We start from the raw sequence: 18,551 nt of genomic DNA on the forward strand, positions 1-18,551 counted from the left end.
CTGTTTGGAGGGAGAAAACCCCAACAAACCCATTTGTGTGGCTTACTTTGTAAGTAAGAAACTGAGATCCCACAGAAGGTGCTCCAATTGCCAGATCTGGCACTCCATCCTCATTGAAGTCCAGGACTGCCAAGGCAGAACCAAATCTTCCTGAAGGCTAAAAGAAGAGGGATTGCTCTCATGAAATAACAGATGTTTTCAAGACAAAACCATCAAAACCTAATGTACATTTGCAATCACAGCACAGGAAAGAACTGGAAACAGACATGACAAAAATCTACCTCAACAATTCTTAAGATTTTCTTAGCGTAACTGTTCTCCCAAGTAATAACTGCCATAGTAACAATAAACTCAGACTCAACTGTTCTGTTTGAGGATGTGGAAGTGTTAAAATATAAGATAACTGAACACAATATGGTGCTGCTTTACTATTTCCTCTTCTGAGCCTAGTGCACCATTGATGTTAAGCTTATGATCTTTCCTGTTAACAGCATTATAGCCGTAAACTACTAAAACACTCTGTAAGAAGACAGCAGCTGTTACTCCAGTTTGTAACCACAGAAACAGATTAAAAGGAAATGTATCTCATCTCTCTCTATTCTCTGTTTTGTGAATAAAGATATTTTCTACAGAGGATCATCTTTATTACTGAAAAAGATCATTTGATCCTGTTTTTCAGTTACAAGCCAGTCACCATCATGTCAAATTGTAGTTTTCTCTTTTTTTAAAATAACGTGTACTCTTACTAAAGACAAACAATGCTTTTGTAAGAAGTTATCAATTAATGAAAAAATGAAGCTTCAAAGGAATTGAAACTTATATTGAACTAATAATTTTAGATGAAAAAGGAAGGGATTTTCTTAAATGCAGGGACCCAAATGAGCTATACTGTGACTTACAGAGACACTACCTCAGTTTTATTCAAGGGCAAATTATGTTCCAATACCCACTTATCTGGCACAGTAATGAAAGTGAACCTACAGATCACCATTGCTTTAATTGTTTCTGTGACTTAAGTAACGGTTATTTTTCTTGAAAAGCATATGACATCCTTTTACCAGGAGGGGCATTTCAGGAATAATCCTCAGACATATTAATGATACTGTTGCTCAGTCAAAATTTACTACATTTTCAGGCAAAAAAATTTAAGTGACAAATATCTGACTTGACCCCTCACCTGATGACCCTGTAGTACTTGGTCAGCTTTCCCATCTAGATCCATGTCCTCCTGTGGCAAACCTGACTGGTTGCCATAGACCACATACACCCGTCCTATTTGAACACGGCCCAATGTGCTGTACCCTGGTGCTCCGACCACCAGATCTTCATATCCATCCTGGTTTAGGTCAGCTGAGATCATTGCCCTGTACAGCAAGGGAGTCACAAAACCATAGCATTAGCTTCCAGACTACCACAACATTAGCAGAAAATTAATACTTTTACTTCTTTCAGGTAAACCAAGACCTATCTTTCCCCGTCTATTTTTGTAAAAATCTACACAGCATTTTTCATATTATATAATTGATTTTTGTTTTCTTTAATTAAATAAAAACAGAGCCTTGAAGATTCATCTTCCATTAATGCAGCTGAGATCCGTAGGAACTGCTTTTTACTTACTGACACAAGGCACCTGAGAGCAATCAGAGCAAGGAGCATGAAAAAGGGCTGCTTGCATATGACACAGAATACAAAAGATGAAATTAAGTATCTTTTTAACTGAACCTCTGATTTAATCAATGGACTTAACAGTAGATAAGCAAAGGGATCACAGGTCTCAGTAACATGTTGGAGTGGAGAGAAAAGAACTAACTACTGTTCATTTGGCTGGTGTGAAGTAAACTCAATAATTAAATCTTCAATTTTTGAGTCAGAAGGAATAAAGCAAGATGAGCAGCAATGCAAATTTATTTCATTACTCTTCCCTCTTGCAGGTAAAGCTAGAATCTCTCTGGCAAGGAGAGAGAATATGCCTCTTTCTGTGTCCTGACTCTACCTTTGAACTCCCTACTAGTGTTGTAGTGTTTCCAAGAACACTCGCTAGGCACCATCAGTGACCAATTTGGGACAGACAATTAATGCTATGCAAACATCAACCAATAACCAAAAAAGGGTAACAATGTTCCTATACTGTTCAGAACTAGAGCCCATGTTGGTTCTAATTTTGGTTCCTTCCATTCTGAGCTTGATCACACACAAAGCATTGAGCTACTTCACTACGGATAGAATGTTAAAAAATGGCAAGACAACCCTTCCAAAGAAAGAGGTTATCTGACCAGAATTCACATCTGAATGGAAATTTTGCTGTTGATACAGTTGTATTCAGTACTGACACAAAGAGGCTTATGCTAACATCTGAAAGAACGGTATTATGAGTTAACTTGCTGTTCTGACCAGTCAATATAAGCCATTCAGCCAGATTTGTATCACTAATTGATTTGGACTGTCACCTGTAAAGAGTATCCAAAGAATAAACACAAATATTTCAGTGGGTACTCAAAATTTTCAGAAATTAAGAGGGAGGTGGGAAGAAAAAGATTACCAACCATCCAAGTCTAGCATAGGGTGAAGTCAGAAAATATGAAGCTGCTGGCTTGGAGATGTACTTAGAAGATTTCTGATGCGTAGCTGCTAATACTCTCCTGACATTTGTTGCAAAAGCACGATTTATCAAGTGGAGGGAATTCTGAAATAAAAATAATAGAGAGAGACAAGAGTGGTTAAAACACGGGCTGAAACTCTAGAACATTATGGAGCACCTCAAAACCAAGTCACCAACAGTGGAAATCACCACATTGATCTAAGTGGACTCTGACTCAGGTCATAAGCACCATTTTAGAAAGGGACAAAAATCTGTATGCTCTAAATGGAGCACTGCTAATTGTTCACTGCTATGCTTTGTTGGGACTTCTTAACTCCAAAAAGCGACCATATGATTCTGTAACATGTAAATACTAAAGTGTAAGTACTAAAGATATATCTTGTCATTTTTGGCACTGCAAGATGTGTTCTAACTTCACTATACAATGAGCAAAGTGCAAAAATTGAGTATTTACGATGTGCATAGATTAACAATGGCTGCTGGAATCTCCATGAAGTGAAGCCACAGGCTACTGTTAACATCCAGAGACCCTACTCCAACATGCAGCACCTCAGACAGAAATTAAAACAATTTTATACAGAGCTGAATTTTACCTGACACGTCTGTCACTTCTCACTTACTGTTGCCCAAGATTGTATGTTGAAGTGAACTCCTCTCTCTGTATAATTTATATTCTTTTCAAGTGTTTTTGTAAGCAAAGAAGTTGTATTCTTGTGACGTTCATTTTTTGATTGTTTGTTTCTGCTAAAATAAAGGCGGCAGTAATAACAATTAATAAAACTGAATTAATGACTTGAGTATTTTATGACAAAGCTAGGAGAAGCAATCGTATTGCATGCAGTCAGGTGGCCATTTCTCCCATATATAAAGGGAGTTCTCAAGAGATACCCAATAAGCTGGTTTCTCTTTGAGATGTTTGCTAGAGGAATACATACACTTGTGCTCTGAACAGCTGAGTTCCATATTTCTGTACATAAATCCTATGGTAAGGGTAAACATGAATCAGTAGTTTCATGATTAGCAGAAAAAAGAGTGACAACTAAATAAAGTGTGAAGACTTAGCACTTCAAGTGCTAGGTAAGTATTCTTGTCCTTAGGCTGGAAGGTAAAAGTCTCTCCTAGGTTCTGCACAGTTCCCCTATACGAAGCTTATTTATTCATGTTAAGAGAATCTCAAATTCACACACAAAAAGATAAACCAAAAGATCTCTAATTTTCAATAGCTCACTGTCCACATTAGCAGAGGACTCTCCTTCCATCAATAAATCTTTGAACCTTCAGAGCTATACTTACTCGTAGCTGTCCTTGTGCTCCCTTGTGCAGTTTATAAACAGAGGGTTCTCAGGCAGGAAGCAGCCACTAAAGAAATATGCAGAATGCATTTTAAACATTTTCCCACAATGGAAGTGAAACTAAAAATACAACTTTTATCCTTACTGATTCCTCTGTTAGAAGTCATCAGTTTTCTCAAGAGACCCTGCTTATTCAAAATCGGAGCATCATTATAACCCTGAGAAATCCTTTTGATATTTATTTTAATGACCTTGATTAGGTTTTACATGAATCTCACATGTCTTTATATAACTCTTAAAGGAAACTTATTGTAACATGTCCTGCTAATTCTAATAATCTAAAGCACTTTTAATGAAAGTGCCATTCTGGAACAAAGAACACAACAGGTTATGCCATACTGTATTTCAAACATCATTTCGCAAAATAGCTGCAGTGATATTTTCCATATAAATGGATAGATTAATTGCCACTGTTGGTCTTATGAAGTTATTTACATTAAGGTTACACTTGTAACAGAGCAGTACAGGGCCAGAACTTCTATTAAAAATACAACATTCTGAGTATAAACCTGAGCTTCCAACACTAGAATATATACTCTTACTCTTTCTAATCCTATCTGTCTTCAGTGTCTGAAGGCAGTACCTGCCCTCCCCTAGGAAGGGACAACTTTGCTGGCTGATGACAGCAGCCAGAAGGTGCTGCCACAGCTCAGACTGCCAGGCCAGGCAGAACCTCAGGGCACGGCTATGCAACATTCAAGCAGGCCCCAAATTTCCCCTGTCAAGTATCAACTGGGCACGCCAGAGCCTTGCCTGGGGAAAGGAGTGTGAACATGTGACAAATGCGAACTCAAGGCCTATGTAATCCTGTGCACCCAGGTAAAAGCCACAGAAATCCCTTTGTCCAAGTGAGGATTTAAAGCTCCGCACCTCTTCTAGGAAAGAACCTGCCTTTGGAAGAACAATTAAATGGGTGTCAGAACTTGACTACTGCGCTTCATATTGTAGGAAACACAGCTATACCTGGTTCCATTCTCCAGCATATGGCTCGTCAGCTCAAAAATATTGTTCGTCCAGAACGCCATGTCATCCACTCCTCCGAGAAAATACTCGTGGAACTTCTCCACCAGAAATGGAGATTTGCTAGCATATGTTGGAAAAAGCTGAGAGACAAGCAACATCCTTAGTTAAGATGGATTACATTGTCTTCATGCTATGTGTTAATTTTTATAAAGAGAACAGACAACCAACCTTGGCAACAGCAAGCCTTTCTCCATGCCTGAAAAAAAAAATCTTCAGAAATAAATTTGCTTCATTTAATAATATTTAATTATTTAAACAGTTCTTTCAAGACTTCTTTATGGTAAATACTATGCAAGTCATCACACTTCCTTGTTGACTGTTAATATATTTTTAAAAGCTGTAACGTGAGAAGTAATGATCTTAACTTTATTGCTGCCCTTAATTTGGAGGGATTCACAGTGTTTGTAAATGCTGCATGACTATTGGTAATTAAATGAAATAAAGCATACAGCTAGGCAGTTTAGGATATTCAAAAGCAGACATTGCCAGATATCAAGAGTCTCTTTTGAATTATTTTTGGACTTGAAAGGATTTACCTAAAGTGTAGGTAGGCCATCTACCTATGTATGTACACTGCTCCTTCAGTACATGAAAATTGTATTGCTAACATGCCACAATGCAACAGTACTTGAAGACACAGCTGTTCTCACTTAAATAGGCATAAATACATTAAATGCATGAATGTGTTAAATAGCTAAGATGCTGAATCTGTGGTGTAATAATTAATTTAACAGTTATTAAGCAGTCCAAATCTGTAGTCTAGCCATTAAAAAAATTCAGGTGTTTTATGATTTTGGGGTCTAGTAGGGAGTCTATATTGCTGGCCTCAATGCATAAATTTCTGAGGTAGCATTTTAAATAGGATTATCCCATTTTCCTACATATGCTTCACTTATGAAAACCCAGACAAAGCTATTCAACTTACAGTTCGAGAAACAGCAGGTAAGTACAGTCAGTAATTGTGCTTTCAGTTATGATCTCTCTTCCATAAAACTCCTTATAGATAGCTGCTAGGTCTTTGACAGGTACATACCTAAAAACAAGACGAAAGTATGATAACAAGAGGTTTTTCCACATCACCTGATAAAAGATTACAGTTTCTGTAGTAATAATAGCCTGCTTTAAAATTCTAAATTTCAAAAGACTATAGAAGGTCATGAAGATTTACAAATGCCAGAAAAACCAGGACTGCAGGTGCAGTTACTCTCTGCACAACACTCTCCTCCTGTTTAGGTTCAAACTCAGAAACCTGTAGAACCATTCCCCTATGGCTAGTGCTGGTAGAGTTTCCACACTCCCTACACTGGTTCCCTGGCTTGGTGATCACATAATCTTGGAGGATGTCCTCCAACTCTCTGCTGTGCCAAATCTCCTCCTAGACAAATAGATATTTCCCACAGCTGTGCCACAGTTTTATTAATGAACTGTGTCTTCTACACCTAGATGAACTACATTCTACTTAAACAAAACACCTCAAATGACCTACTTTATCAGCAGAAAAAAAGGCATGTGAGTTTTTTATTTCAGTTAAAAACTGTGAGAAAAAAATTGTGTATATCTAAAACTGCTACTTCTTTTTATGCTTTTAAAACCTGTCTGAATTCCACAGCATCTATACCCATAAAAATCCTCAACTTTGAAAACTTTAAAATGGAAATCTAAGTGAGATTTATTTAACTGAGTTATTTAACTAATTGCTAGGACATTCCAGCAAACCTTTTTCACTGAATATTGTATATATAATTACTTATAATTCCCTTCAGCAATAAATAATTTAATCTTTCTTGCTGTGTTCCTATATGTAAAACACTTTCTTCTGTCCTTCCAGTTTTTCATGTCAGGGAACAGTAAATATGCATATACGAAATACCAAACTCAGAAAAATTCCAATAACTGCAAGGGTTTCTTTTGAAAGAAAGATAAAGAAGGACAGCATTTTGTTAAAACAGAGTAAGTATACAGAGTAAGCAGAAATAATTATTAAAGAAGGTAACCTCATTATCTTACCAATTCGATGCCAGATAACTGAAGTCCAGCTCAAACTGACTCAGTACATCTCCTCCTGCAGATGGAAGAATGAAAAAAAAACCACAAAGCCCAACAAACCAAACCCGTTACGTATCTATCATGGATAACAGCATGGATGAAGCTATGTATGGCTATGCTACCTATGTTTATATGGTAGATCCTCCTTAGAATACATAAATGGTTCACCTGAAAGTATGCTGCATATTTTATACTTCCAGAGAATAAGAATAATGTAAAATTTAAAATCACAGTAGTGACTCCATTTAAACTTTAGCATCCTTCAGCCTGTGTTTTGGCTTTAATACAAGTGTCCACATGCCCTATCACATCTCCTGAAACATGGAGCATGAGGACAGGGATAGCAGGGCTTTGCAAGCTATGGGGGAAGAGTGACAATATAGTGTCCATATGACTCATTATTGGCTCCTGCATTGCACAGGGTAAGAGCCAGAATCACCCACTGTGGTTTTGAAGAGGACCAGTTATTCCAACAGAAGGATCTATGATAAGCAAACAGAAACATTACCAAAATCACCAACACTGTGAGCTTCTGAGTATGAACCATAAAAATCAATCTGGAGAAAGAGAAAAACAAGAGAACTGCCTGTTTATTTTACTCATCCTTCCATACAAACATATGAACAGAAACAAATTGTCCAAGCAGCCCTAAGGTTTACAGGTCCCAAATCTGACCAACTTCGTTCTTATGGAGTTTGTGGCATTACGTCTCTCTGAAAATCTTCCTGAAACAGGGCTCCAGTTTTTCTCTTCCCTCCCCACCAGAGTCCAAAGCTAAGGTATCAATTCCAATAAGTCCAGTTATATCAATAAATATAATAGTACAGGCTTACTTCTCCCATGGCCTTTAGAAATCCTTGGTCGATGCCTAGGCTATGCCAGCTCACATCTGCCACCATATGTGAAGCAATTCCAAACAGGAAAGCCACCAGCTTCTCTGTAGCCTACACAACAACAATCCACTTGTAGTAATGTCGGTAATTTTATTCCTGTCTTTAAGAAGAGGTGAGCATTTTACGTTCATGCATTATACAAGGATATAGGTGAGAAACTCTTAAAATCCAAGAACTTAGCATGACAAAGTGTTGACCACTCATTCCTTGATGCTGGAGTCACTTTTTGCGACTTGAGAAGCTTTAAGAAATTAATACAGTCCAAGGCCATAGAATTACATGGTTGATGTCAGGACAACTTGTGTACTTCAAGTTAGATGTGTACTAAAGTGTTTTTCTGGACTGAAGACACACTTCCACTTCCAAGGAGTGAACCCCTCTGCCACCATGGGTGCTGCGCAGGCACCCGGAGGAGAGAAGGACATTCCTGTGCAAGTGCTGTTCTCTGTAAAAGTATCTGATTAAAGCCCAGGTATGAAATTACTCATCTTATTCCTACAAACAGATAAGTTATTTGGAATAAATTTATCAGCAACAGAAATTTCATTTCTCCAGAAAAGACTTCTCTGCATTGAATCACTGTAGGTTCCAGAGGTCTTTCAAAAATCTGTAACTGAATCATAGTTTTTGATGAATTTATCTTCCCAAGGGTTAACAGTTCACAAGATCAGTATCACCAATGGCCAGTCAAAAGGCAGGCAGACTTGTTTAGGTTTTAAAGAGTGCATGCTCTCAAATGCTGCTCCACCTGTATGACCCTCCTGAGCAGAGAGAGAATGGCAAATTCCCCAGTAAGGAAAAGAAAACAATATGACCTTTAAAATAATTCTCAATTTGACAACTTGTTTTTCCTCTTCTCCTATGTAGCTCATATACCATAAACAAGAGCAAATCAGGACTAAGTCCAAGATTTCACAAGTGAGAATTCTAAAAGACGACTGGTTTTCAAGGGGCAAACACTCAACCAGATCTGATTGTAATGCAAGACCACCAATCACATTTGAAAGTTTGGACCTATGAAATACATCATAAGCACCAGACCACATTGGAGATAACTGATATGGAAATAATAACTTTTTTGTCTGGTAAAGATGAAAATAGCATTTCAAATTTTCCTATATCAGTGGAGACTTTAATTTAAAACTTTGTATTTTTTCTACACTTCCCAAAAGATGAAATTGCAACAACAAGTGAAGGTGAAGAAAGTAGAAAGTAGAAAGCAAAGTCTGAAGTTAAAGAAATCTTCTTACCTCTTCCCAAGGCTGAGGATAATTCATTCTAATGTAGTGAATACTTGTACTGAGAAATGGTGACCAGTGAGTGTCTTCAGACACATCATGGAATATTCCTATTGCAATAAAACTATATCAGTATTTGATCTTTTTTCTAGGGGAGGGAAAGGGGGGAAAGGAGGAAAAGGGAGAAAAGGGGGGAAGAAAGGAAAGGTTTTCTCCATGAAAAAATAGACTTTTGTTCAATTTCGTATCGTACAGACGATACATTTTGCAAACCACTTATATGAGAAGAGCCAAATGAGATGTATTTTTATATGATTTGTACTGTCAAAAGAGATACTAGATTTACCTTCCCTGATTTTGGTTTGAAGCATCTGAAAATTTTGTGCCTGCTCCCTTTCTCTGTGCCTGTGAGTAGGTACAGTACAATGAAAAACTGCCTCCCAAGTGGACAGGATAAAGAGAGCTGACAGAGAAGCTGCTGACTACATGAATGCATCAAATTGTATGGCAGAAAAGCTGATGGGCATAGCAGAAAACTCAAAATATCATGCTTTGGGACAGGTTTCCACAGGGCAGAAGAGGGCTATGTCATCATCATCATCTTAATTTTCAACAGAATGGCAAACTTGCCAAGATACAGTCAGTGTAGGAGCAGAAGAAGGGCAGAGGAAAGCAGGAAAAATCAGGTTTTCCTTTGAAGCATCAATTATTGCTCTCACTTGGATTTATGCAGAAGAGATTATGTAGGATCTAACAGTGACCTTGCCTAAAAATTTCTGTGTACCTACATAAAGCTAAGGGCAAAGTGATGCTGATGTGACGAGACTAAGCAGCACAGTATTAAATTCTCTAAGGGGGAAGAAGGTAGGCAAGAGAGAGATTGTTCGGACCATCAGTACACTTGGAGGAAGAGTATGTATTTGTTCGGACAGAACTGTGAAACTGCAGAAGATTAAGGTATATTAAATGCTGAAACTGAGAGAACAGACCTTGTGGGTGACTCAGTCACCTCTTGGCCTCTCGACATTTTACAGTGCAGCTGAACTGCAATCAAGGATGGGATTTGCTAGACCAAAATTATGTGTTCACAGAGTAGACTTCTACATGCAAGTTTGCCTCCTGCCTGGAAGGACAGTCTGGATGGCTTTGTTCTTGATCTAGAGGCACACAGTTAAAACAGCTCAGATCTGTAGAGGTACCTATTTCTTCCACATTGACTAAGGAGACTGCTGACAAGTGGCCCAAGTATAAAACAAGGCAAGATGGACCACAACTTTAGTGAAGGAATGTGGGCTGGAGGCTGCAGATAGAGAGGCTCTGATCACTGGCCCGGTATAAGGCAAAAATCAGAACTGTTAGAAGGGAATGACAAGGTAGATAGAAATAACCAAGTTACGGTAGGAATTGAAGAAATTCCAGGAGAACATCAGTCCTGAAAACAAGGCAAGCGAGATTGAAGTTTGGGACAAGATGTTAGCAGAGCCAGGCAGAAGACCAGGAACAGCAACCTGGTGAGTGACAGGAGACAAAACCAGTATTAAATACCAGAGCAGAGGGACAATCTGGATGTGAACTGAGCACCATGACATAACAACAGAGAAGATCCCCTGTTAGACAACCTGGATGGGGCAACCTGCCTATCAGGATATAAACCAAGCAGCCTGTAGTTGGCATAAACAAGAGTCAGCATCAACAACCTATGACTGAGAAACAATGAGAAGTCTAGCTGCCACTGTGTGATTTAAGACTCTCAGTAGAGCAGGCAATGAGAAAAGATGGGGGAAAGTGTCCTTGGAAAGACAAACAAGGATTTTGCAGTTTGAGGCAGGAATAACAAATACTGACATAAGTCGAGGCACTGGCACTCAGCTGAAAAACATGTAAAAGATGAGGCAAACCAAACAAAGATCCTAAGAACATATTGAATTTAATGGATCTGAATTTGCATGACCCATTAAAATAAACCAGCTCCCATACTTTAGACTTTCAGTAAGATCTCAACAATCAATTGGCCAGATATCCTCACACAAACTACATATTACTGCCTTGTCTCTGGATAGACACTGCCTTGTCTCTTGTCTCTAAACATCCTAATAGCTTGTTTGTTGGAGGACAGGCTGTCTTTGTCCCATTTGCTAATTGTTCACTATCCAGATTTACCGCTTTAGTAGCAAATATCCTGGAGCAAGCCCTAGCTGGCTGTTTTATAGCTCCAGTATTGCTGGAGAAGCTGATTATGAACAACAGCTGACCTACCAGAGTTGAAAAATCAGGGGACCAGCTGCAAGTCAAGACATACTCTTTACAGCCACTGCAACAGGGTGCTAATTTTGTAGTGCAGTCTTTAGATCTGCAAGCACCAAAACTAAGACTGACATTAATTTAAAATGGGAAAAGGCAAAAGTCAGCAGTCTGGAAAAGAAAGGCTTTAAACTGGAATGTTACACTTCTCTCCCCACCCTCCGCAAGTCCTACACTATTTTGGTTTTGTGAGCTTTTTATATTCTCCTATCATCTTTGTGACTGATCTGATAGAAACTAATACTTCCTAGTATAGAAATTAGCTCTAGGCTTTCCCTAAGACTTAGAAAAAAGATCATTTTGTCCTCTCAATCTCTCCCCAAGACAGTACTCAGTCATCTGACCTAATTTAGTCAAACAGCATCCTTCTATCAAATTGCCCTACACATAAAATAGTTAAATTTACCCAAAAGTTACTTTCTTAAAACATTTTCAAATATATTATTTTCTTATATAGTTCTACAAAAAGGCTCCAAATACTAACAAAAATGGTGGATTTTTTTGCAGGAAGGTATTTTTGGCTATACTTCATTTCTTACAACAGAACTATTTTCAACCCTACTAAATTCTGTAGGATTTTCACATAAAAATACAGCTGTTACAATACTGGACTTATAAAACTTTTCTTACCACTTTTGCAGATTGAAGGATAAAAGGCATCAGGATAAATGCTCCCAGCCTGAAATGCATCTTGGTGGTTTAATAATAACTGGGAAAAAGATGGGAGAAAAAAGGAATCAGAATGCTATTGCACAGCACAAAACCACAGTTCACTGCCAATACAGAAGATTAAATTTAAATACCCAGCAAGATACAACTGTTATCTTGGTAAAAAACATTATTTCAGTGTCGTCACCATCCTCCATCATCCTGCCCTGCTTCCCGCCTTGCCAAAATACTTGTAAGCAACACTAAACTAATCAGTATACACTGTAATTTGAAAGGCTGTTCAGGAAAGTATCGATATAATCTAATTTAGGTACTGGTGAAGTCACCTTCTGAAGGTGGCCTCCTCCTCTTGGACTAGACACAAAGCCTGGTCTGCCATCTTCCATCCTCTGAATCACAGCATAGCTGTCTACAGCGGAAAAAGAGAATACTTCCCTTGAGTGATCTCCTACTTCGATAAAAGATTGAATTATATAAAATAGTCTTCTTTACACTGTGCTAAAGGATATTAAAAATGTTTTAAACACAAAACACATATGTGTTTTGTTCATGTGTTTAGGAAAACTGTCCACGTGTTTACAGTACTCTGCTGGATACAGCCCATGAAAGAAAAAGCTATTTGCACCAATCAGAAACTGGCTAAATTATATATGTGGTGGACTAAATTCAAAATCTTGTTGTCATTTTGCTATCCTTATGTTTACTAAACCTCCTTTTCAAAAGTCCTCTACTGATTCTTCTAATACAACTACCCACGGAGGGTATGACTTAAGATGATGGGAAAAAATGCAAGACACCACACACAGTATATACACATTATTATAATTACTACATATTTGCAATAGTATTCAGAAGGAGTCAAATGATTTTCAACAGAACAAGGTAAAAATACAATCTAGGCACAATAGTTACACACATATTACTGAGAATAAATAATAAAGAAAGGCAAGAAGACAGACAGAAAAACACTCAGAAGAAAGGCGTACACAATTAAGCAATAATATGCTTCCTACCTGTCTGTAATTAACATTCCCTTCATGCTTAATGAAAAATTCCAGAGCTCTATGTGCTGAAAAACAACATATTGAGGTATTGATTTATAGGTACTGTGGCCAGGCCCATGTTTTCTTAGAAGCATTATCAAAAACAGAATACACCGCATCATCATATCTAAGCCAAGCAGCACAGGTACATGAAACATGATTTCTCAGAAAATGCTGTATGTGTGAGAGGGTGTGTTTTCTCACTGAGGGAGCTAATAAGGAAATGCTGTTTCTGTGGCACATCTGGATGCTGAGGTCTCATCAGTCTCTCTCTAGTCCCCAGCTCTCAAGCTGACCAACAAAGCCGAAAGGGTTTAATCACAGGGAAAAGGAACTCCCCGTGTCCAGAATTAAGCTACAGCAGTGAACTGACGCAGATCATGCCCAGCATGTATAGACTATGGATCATAAAATTCTAGCTGTAAAGGACCAACATCAATTGTATTTCAGTTTCACTGTTGCCCTTAACATTGAAAAAGGTACCTCAGGAATCAACATGGATATTTAACAGTTTGATTAATTTTTAACATGTATGAAAACCAACAAAAATCTAAAGTCAGCAAGGTAAATAATACTATTTATTCACTGAATAGGCAGACATTCTTGCTGCCAAAATATTTATTGAGCAAGCATTAACAAAAGAATGAAACAAACTGACATAACTTTTCTTTAATGAAGTCTCCTTCTAATTAATGTTAGATTCCAGGGATAATCTATTAACACTATTCTAAAAATACTCAACGCTGCCTCTAAAATTATTTGGTTGAAACCGCATACACGGGTTATCATCTTGCCTTCCCACACAAAGTTACTCCTCACTTAGAGCTATTTACAAACTAAGACTGATCAAGATAACCCAGAATATGCTGAATTTAATTTGATCCTTACCAAATAAATCACATCACAAAAAACCCCCACTCTCATTCTGGAATAAGATCTAGACAAAAATGTGTGGGTTTGAATGATCTTTCACTTTGAAGTTTACCTACTGATCTAAACCATCCTTATACAAATATGTTAAGATACCTTAAGGACCAATCTTGCACCAAAACAGGAATAACTTAAAAATAATAATAAACAAAAGTATATCACTTTAAGGCTCAGTCATTCCATTCTCTATTGCCAGTGCCGGAGACTCTCAGTTTGGCAGTTTGCCTTTCCTGTCTCCCGTCCCCCCAACTTCTCTCATTACTCATGTGGGCCCAGGTCCTAGTTCACCTTTACAACAAATTTTGTGATGGATCCCCACAGTTCCACACAGCCTCACGGCTCTGACGGGAGCCCCTGGGGAGGAAGAGCCTCCCCACTCAGACCTGCCTCCAGCAACAAGGCCATGGCAAGTAGGACACAGCACAGCTCTGCTGAGCACACCAAACATGATCAACATTTTGAACAGGCACAGCTTTTCACCGTTTTAAAAGTACTTTCAGAATTCTGTCCAGGACAGACTTTGGTGCTGGTTTTGAGTCGGAGGAGTTCCTTTCTACAGTTTGTTTGTTTGTTTTTTCCTGGAATACTCAGTGTTTGGATTTGGCAATAAGTTTCAGTATCTTATCATCGTGGACTTTTATTTGCAGATTAATAAAAGCACTGATTTTAGCAACATCAGAGCCGAACCCAGTTTAATGTCATTTTCAGACAAAAGGACAAAATTTGTTGCAAACTATGACCCAATAGTTCAGTGTACACGCTACTACTCAGACAACCAAGATCTTTAAATTATATAAATGCAAGTTTTCTGCAATATGCTTCCTTGATTAGAACAAAATGACTGCTTTGGGACAGATCCGTAACCTCTTGTTTCTCTTCATAGATTTCTTGCAAATACACTCTATTCTGCCAAATCTGTTATTTCAAGTTTTCAGAAGCTCATACTCAGTAATTAGAGCCCCAAGCTTGCAAAGATGTTTGCACTTGCCTAACCTCAGGCAGTGTGACTTCTCCTACTGAGTACTGTGGGTTTCTTGACATATCCTTATGAAAAGCAAATGGTTGCAGGATGCTGACCAAGGGTACAACACTCAGTAAGGGAACATACTCTCAGTCTCAAATGAATGCCATGAATAATCCCAGCCTTTAACTTGTTCAGTGTTGCATGTATTCAGTACTTAAGGTCTGAATTACCTGAATAGAGACAACATCATATGTTTTACTATCTGTTTGAGCAACGGATTTAGAATCAGAAGAACAAACAATTAAAACCGTCAATTTATTTTGAGTAAACGTTTCAGAATAACCTCACACTATTCATGAGTGTTCTTGCAAGAACTACAGCAGAAACCAGATTTTAAAAATAACACATGCAAACAAGAAATTAAAAACAGAAATATTTTTCCACTTTGATGTTCACTCGGTTCTCTCCTTCATTCTCTACAAATCTAGGCTGTTCAGGCTACAGATAGCAACCTACCAGAAACAGACGCAGAACAAATTTTTCATTATGTTAGTCACAGATACAAACACATTACAGCATTTTATCTATTTTATGCAGATACGGTAAAAATTAGTACATGATGATTTGACAACAAAGCTACCACAAATGATCTGTGTTATTCTCTAGTTTAAATATAACAATCCCATAAATTGTGTAAAGTATTCCTCTTCTTTCTCCAAACGAAACCCTGTCTGCGTAAGACTCACAGACACAAACATTCCAGTTACATAATGCCTGTGTTTTAGAAGATGGAAAAATACGCAACCAAATCGAGTCAAGCCATTTTGCTTATAAAAACAGTAGTTTCAAACTCCAAAACCAAACTATTCATCTATCCTATGTTATTCACATTTTTTTTTAAATTACGTAAAATGCTCATTATTTTATTTCCTCCCTTTGCTTTCCAGCAAAATCTGACTTTACTTATCTTCCCAAGCAACTCAAAAGACACAAAAATTAATTGTAAACATGTCTTACCTATTTCAACATGTGTTGAAATTCCACATGGGATACATCTTTGACAGAAATGGTATAGTATAACCAGCAAAACAGACCAAATCTTCAAACCAGCCATGATGCTGGCTCAAACTGTGATTTTCAGAAGCCTGGAGCAGTAGCACTGTGACCTTTGAAATGTAGGTTACGGAGCATGCCTTTTCTTTCAGACATATTGCTGACACAGCAAGTAAACAACTGACGTATTTTTGAAACGCTATTTTATACCAATGCTTTTCTTTACCTCAAATAAAGTAATTTATAAAAGAAGAAATAACCTATAGGTGTTCTCCCCTCTTGAATTCTGTAATATCTCTGGGGTTTGGGCAGTGTAACTGCCATCACTGCACAGCAGCAGTGGGGTCTGTTAACATACAAAAAAGCACGGCAGGTAAGACCATCCTCCCACAGTCCGTTCAGCTCATGGTGCACTTGCATTACAACAGCTATGTCAGATTTCACAAAAAATTAAAGCCAGTTGCCAAAGCAGTAGAAACACGCTAGCTCCCGAGTTGTAGGCAGTACGAATTCATAAGCTCTGGTGAGCTGACAGGACATTGCACACATACATTTGGGTCTTATGATCCAGATTGAAAGCCCATCTGATATACTGTGGGAAATCATGAGAGTACTCCTGCCATACACATTGCTATCAACTTCTGTCTGACTGCAGAGGCTGGGCGCACTGTGGCTCCCAGCCATCCTCCATGCAAACCTGGCCTGGCCACCATGCCAGGCTGCTGCTCAGCCTGCGGGCATGGCTGGGACGTGCGGCACAGCCTTGCCGGTCCCCAGCGAGATGGTGGCAACCGGCCAGGGGCTTACGCATGGCCCTCCTGCCAGAGACCGACTGCAGCTACCATGAGACCCGGAGGTGAGGGCCACCGGCCCAGAGGGCCCACAGCCGCCCGCGGGCCAGTGCTCCTGGAGCCAAGCCATCAAGCACAAGTCCCCCCTCTCCCTCTGGAGGGGCGTCTCAATGAGGCTGTGGAAACGGGGCTCCGTGAAGCAGGAGTCCCCTACCGAGCTGCCCCCACACCTGCCAGGGCAGACCAAGCGTCTCTACCCGCTGCCCGCCCACCGCCATGCCCCGGCGAGAGGCCGCTTCTGGCCCGGCCCCTCCGCAGCTCCTCCTCCGGGGCGGCGCGGCCGGGCTCAGCCCGGGCCCCGCCGCCTGTCGCCGGTGCGCGACCATGGCGAGCCTCCTGCCGCGGCGGGCCGCAGCTGCCCGCCGCCGCCGCCTCCTTCTCCCCCCGCCGCCCCCGGGTCCGGCGGCGGCGCGGCGCGGCAGCTGGGCGCTGCCCGCCGCCCTGGTGCGCCGGGGCGGCCTGGTGGGCGGCCGCTGGGTGGAGACGCCCGCCGCTTTCCCTGTGCAGGACCCGGCGAGCGGCGAGGAGCTGGGCCGGGTGGCCGACTGCGGGGCGGCCGAGGCGCGGGCGGCCGTGCGGGCCGCGCACGAGGCCGGCGTCGCCTGGGGCCGCCTCCCCGCCAAGGTGAGCGGCCGCGGAAGATGGCGCCCGCCTGGGCGGTGAGGGGGCCCCGGGCGGGACGCGGCTCCTAGCGCCGCCCGGGGCAGGAGGCGGCCGGGGCGGGGAGGTCCGGTCCGGCGAGGGCCGCCCGTCCGTCGGCGGGCTGCGGGTCCGGCCTGGAGGTGTTCCGGGGCTTGGCTTCGCTTCGCCCTTGGAGAAGCTCGTCGCAGGCGCCGCGCCGTCCCTGCGGGCGGCGGCCACGGCAGCCTTCTCTCTTCCCAGGAGAGGAGCATGCGCCTCCGCAGATGGTACGAGCTGATGATGGAGAACAAGGACGAGCTGGCGAGGATCATAACGGCCGAGAACGTGAGTACGGCGGCGCGGTCCGCCTCTGCCGGGCGAGCGGCGCCGTGCCCGCTGCCCCTGTCAGCATGGGTTCTGGCCTGTGCTGGCATTCAGCCTCTTTAGAAAGCATAACACCGGGATGCTAACATTGAAATAAATTAACACTGACAGCCGTCAAAACACTCTGTATGCATTTCACCAGTTAGCTACCGTATCTTTTTTTATTACTTAAAAAAGTTGAGCCTAGCAGATGCATTGTGCATTCCCATCGCTCTGTTAGGTCAATGGATAACGTTTCAAACTTCTCTATTTCTGGCATACATACAATGCATTATTCTGATGACAATAGTACCTAACAATCCAGCGGAAGTCAGACCCACATTGTGCTTCATGGTGGGCAAAAGCATACATCAACCTAAACCATGGTCTTCATGGCAGAAATGTGTTTTATCAGTTTCATTGACTCAGAAAAAATTGCATTACTGTTAAAGCAAGTCTCCAAGTTGGATTCACTTAGTGTGCTTTGGTTTGCATCACAGAGCAGTCTGGGAGCTCCCAGACTGGTATCCTTTTGGATAAAACCATGCTAGGAAATGCTTCACCAGCTCCTCTGTGGTGTCCTCTGTGGTGAAGATTTTAATGAT

General features: G+C 40.6%; 2 protein-coding genes across 2 annotated transcripts in view; one reads left to right on the forward strand and one right to left on the reverse strand.

Annotated features, from left to right (window-relative positions):
• Positions 1 to 17,368, reverse strand: part of GPLD1 (glycosylphosphatidylinositol specific phospholipase D1) — a 26,464-nt gene extending 9,096 nt beyond the window's left edge. The window contains exons 1-15 of the mRNA XM_072853385.1: positions 16,076 to 17,368; positions 13,135 to 13,190; positions 12,083 to 12,161; positions 9,164 to 9,261; positions 7,854 to 7,964; positions 7,529 to 7,577; positions 6,982 to 7,036; positions 5,900 to 6,007; positions 5,143 to 5,170; positions 4,915 to 5,054; positions 3,893 to 3,958; positions 3,220 to 3,343; positions 2,544 to 2,683; positions 1,178 to 1,364; positions 47 to 157 (exon numbers count right to left, since the gene is read on the reverse strand). Coding sequence (XP_072709486.1) covers positions 47 to 157; positions 1,178 to 1,364; positions 2,544 to 2,683; positions 3,220 to 3,343; positions 3,893 to 3,958; positions 4,915 to 5,054; positions 5,143 to 5,170; positions 5,900 to 6,007; positions 6,982 to 7,036; positions 7,529 to 7,577; positions 7,854 to 7,964; positions 9,164 to 9,261; positions 12,083 to 12,161; positions 13,135 to 13,190; positions 16,076 to 16,172 — 1,449 coding nt within the window. The 5' untranslated portion in view covers positions 16,173 to 17,368. The remainder of the gene's footprint in view (positions 1 to 46; positions 158 to 1,177; positions 1,365 to 2,543; positions 2,684 to 3,219; positions 3,344 to 3,892; positions 3,959 to 4,914; positions 5,055 to 5,142; positions 5,171 to 5,899; positions 6,008 to 6,981; positions 7,037 to 7,528; positions 7,578 to 7,853; positions 7,965 to 9,163; positions 9,262 to 12,082; positions 12,162 to 13,134; positions 13,191 to 16,075) is intronic.
• Positions 17,244 to 18,551, forward strand: part of ALDH5A1 (aldehyde dehydrogenase 5 family member A1) — a 12,776-nt gene continuing 11,468 nt past the window's right edge. Inside the window, exons 1-2 of the mRNA XM_072853386.1 lie at positions 17,244 to 17,586; positions 17,845 to 17,928. Coding sequence (XP_072709487.1) covers positions 17,287 to 17,586; positions 17,845 to 17,928 — 384 coding nt within the window. The 5' untranslated portion in view covers positions 17,244 to 17,286. The remainder of the gene's footprint in view (positions 17,587 to 17,844; positions 17,929 to 18,551) is intronic.

Source organism: Ciconia boyciana, chromosome 2 (assembly GCF_034638445.1).
Source record: "Ciconia boyciana chromosome 2, ASM3463844v1, whole genome shotgun sequence".
In the NCBI taxonomy this organism is placed as follows: Eukaryota; Metazoa; Chordata; class Aves; order Ciconiiformes; family Ciconiidae; genus Ciconia; species Ciconia boyciana.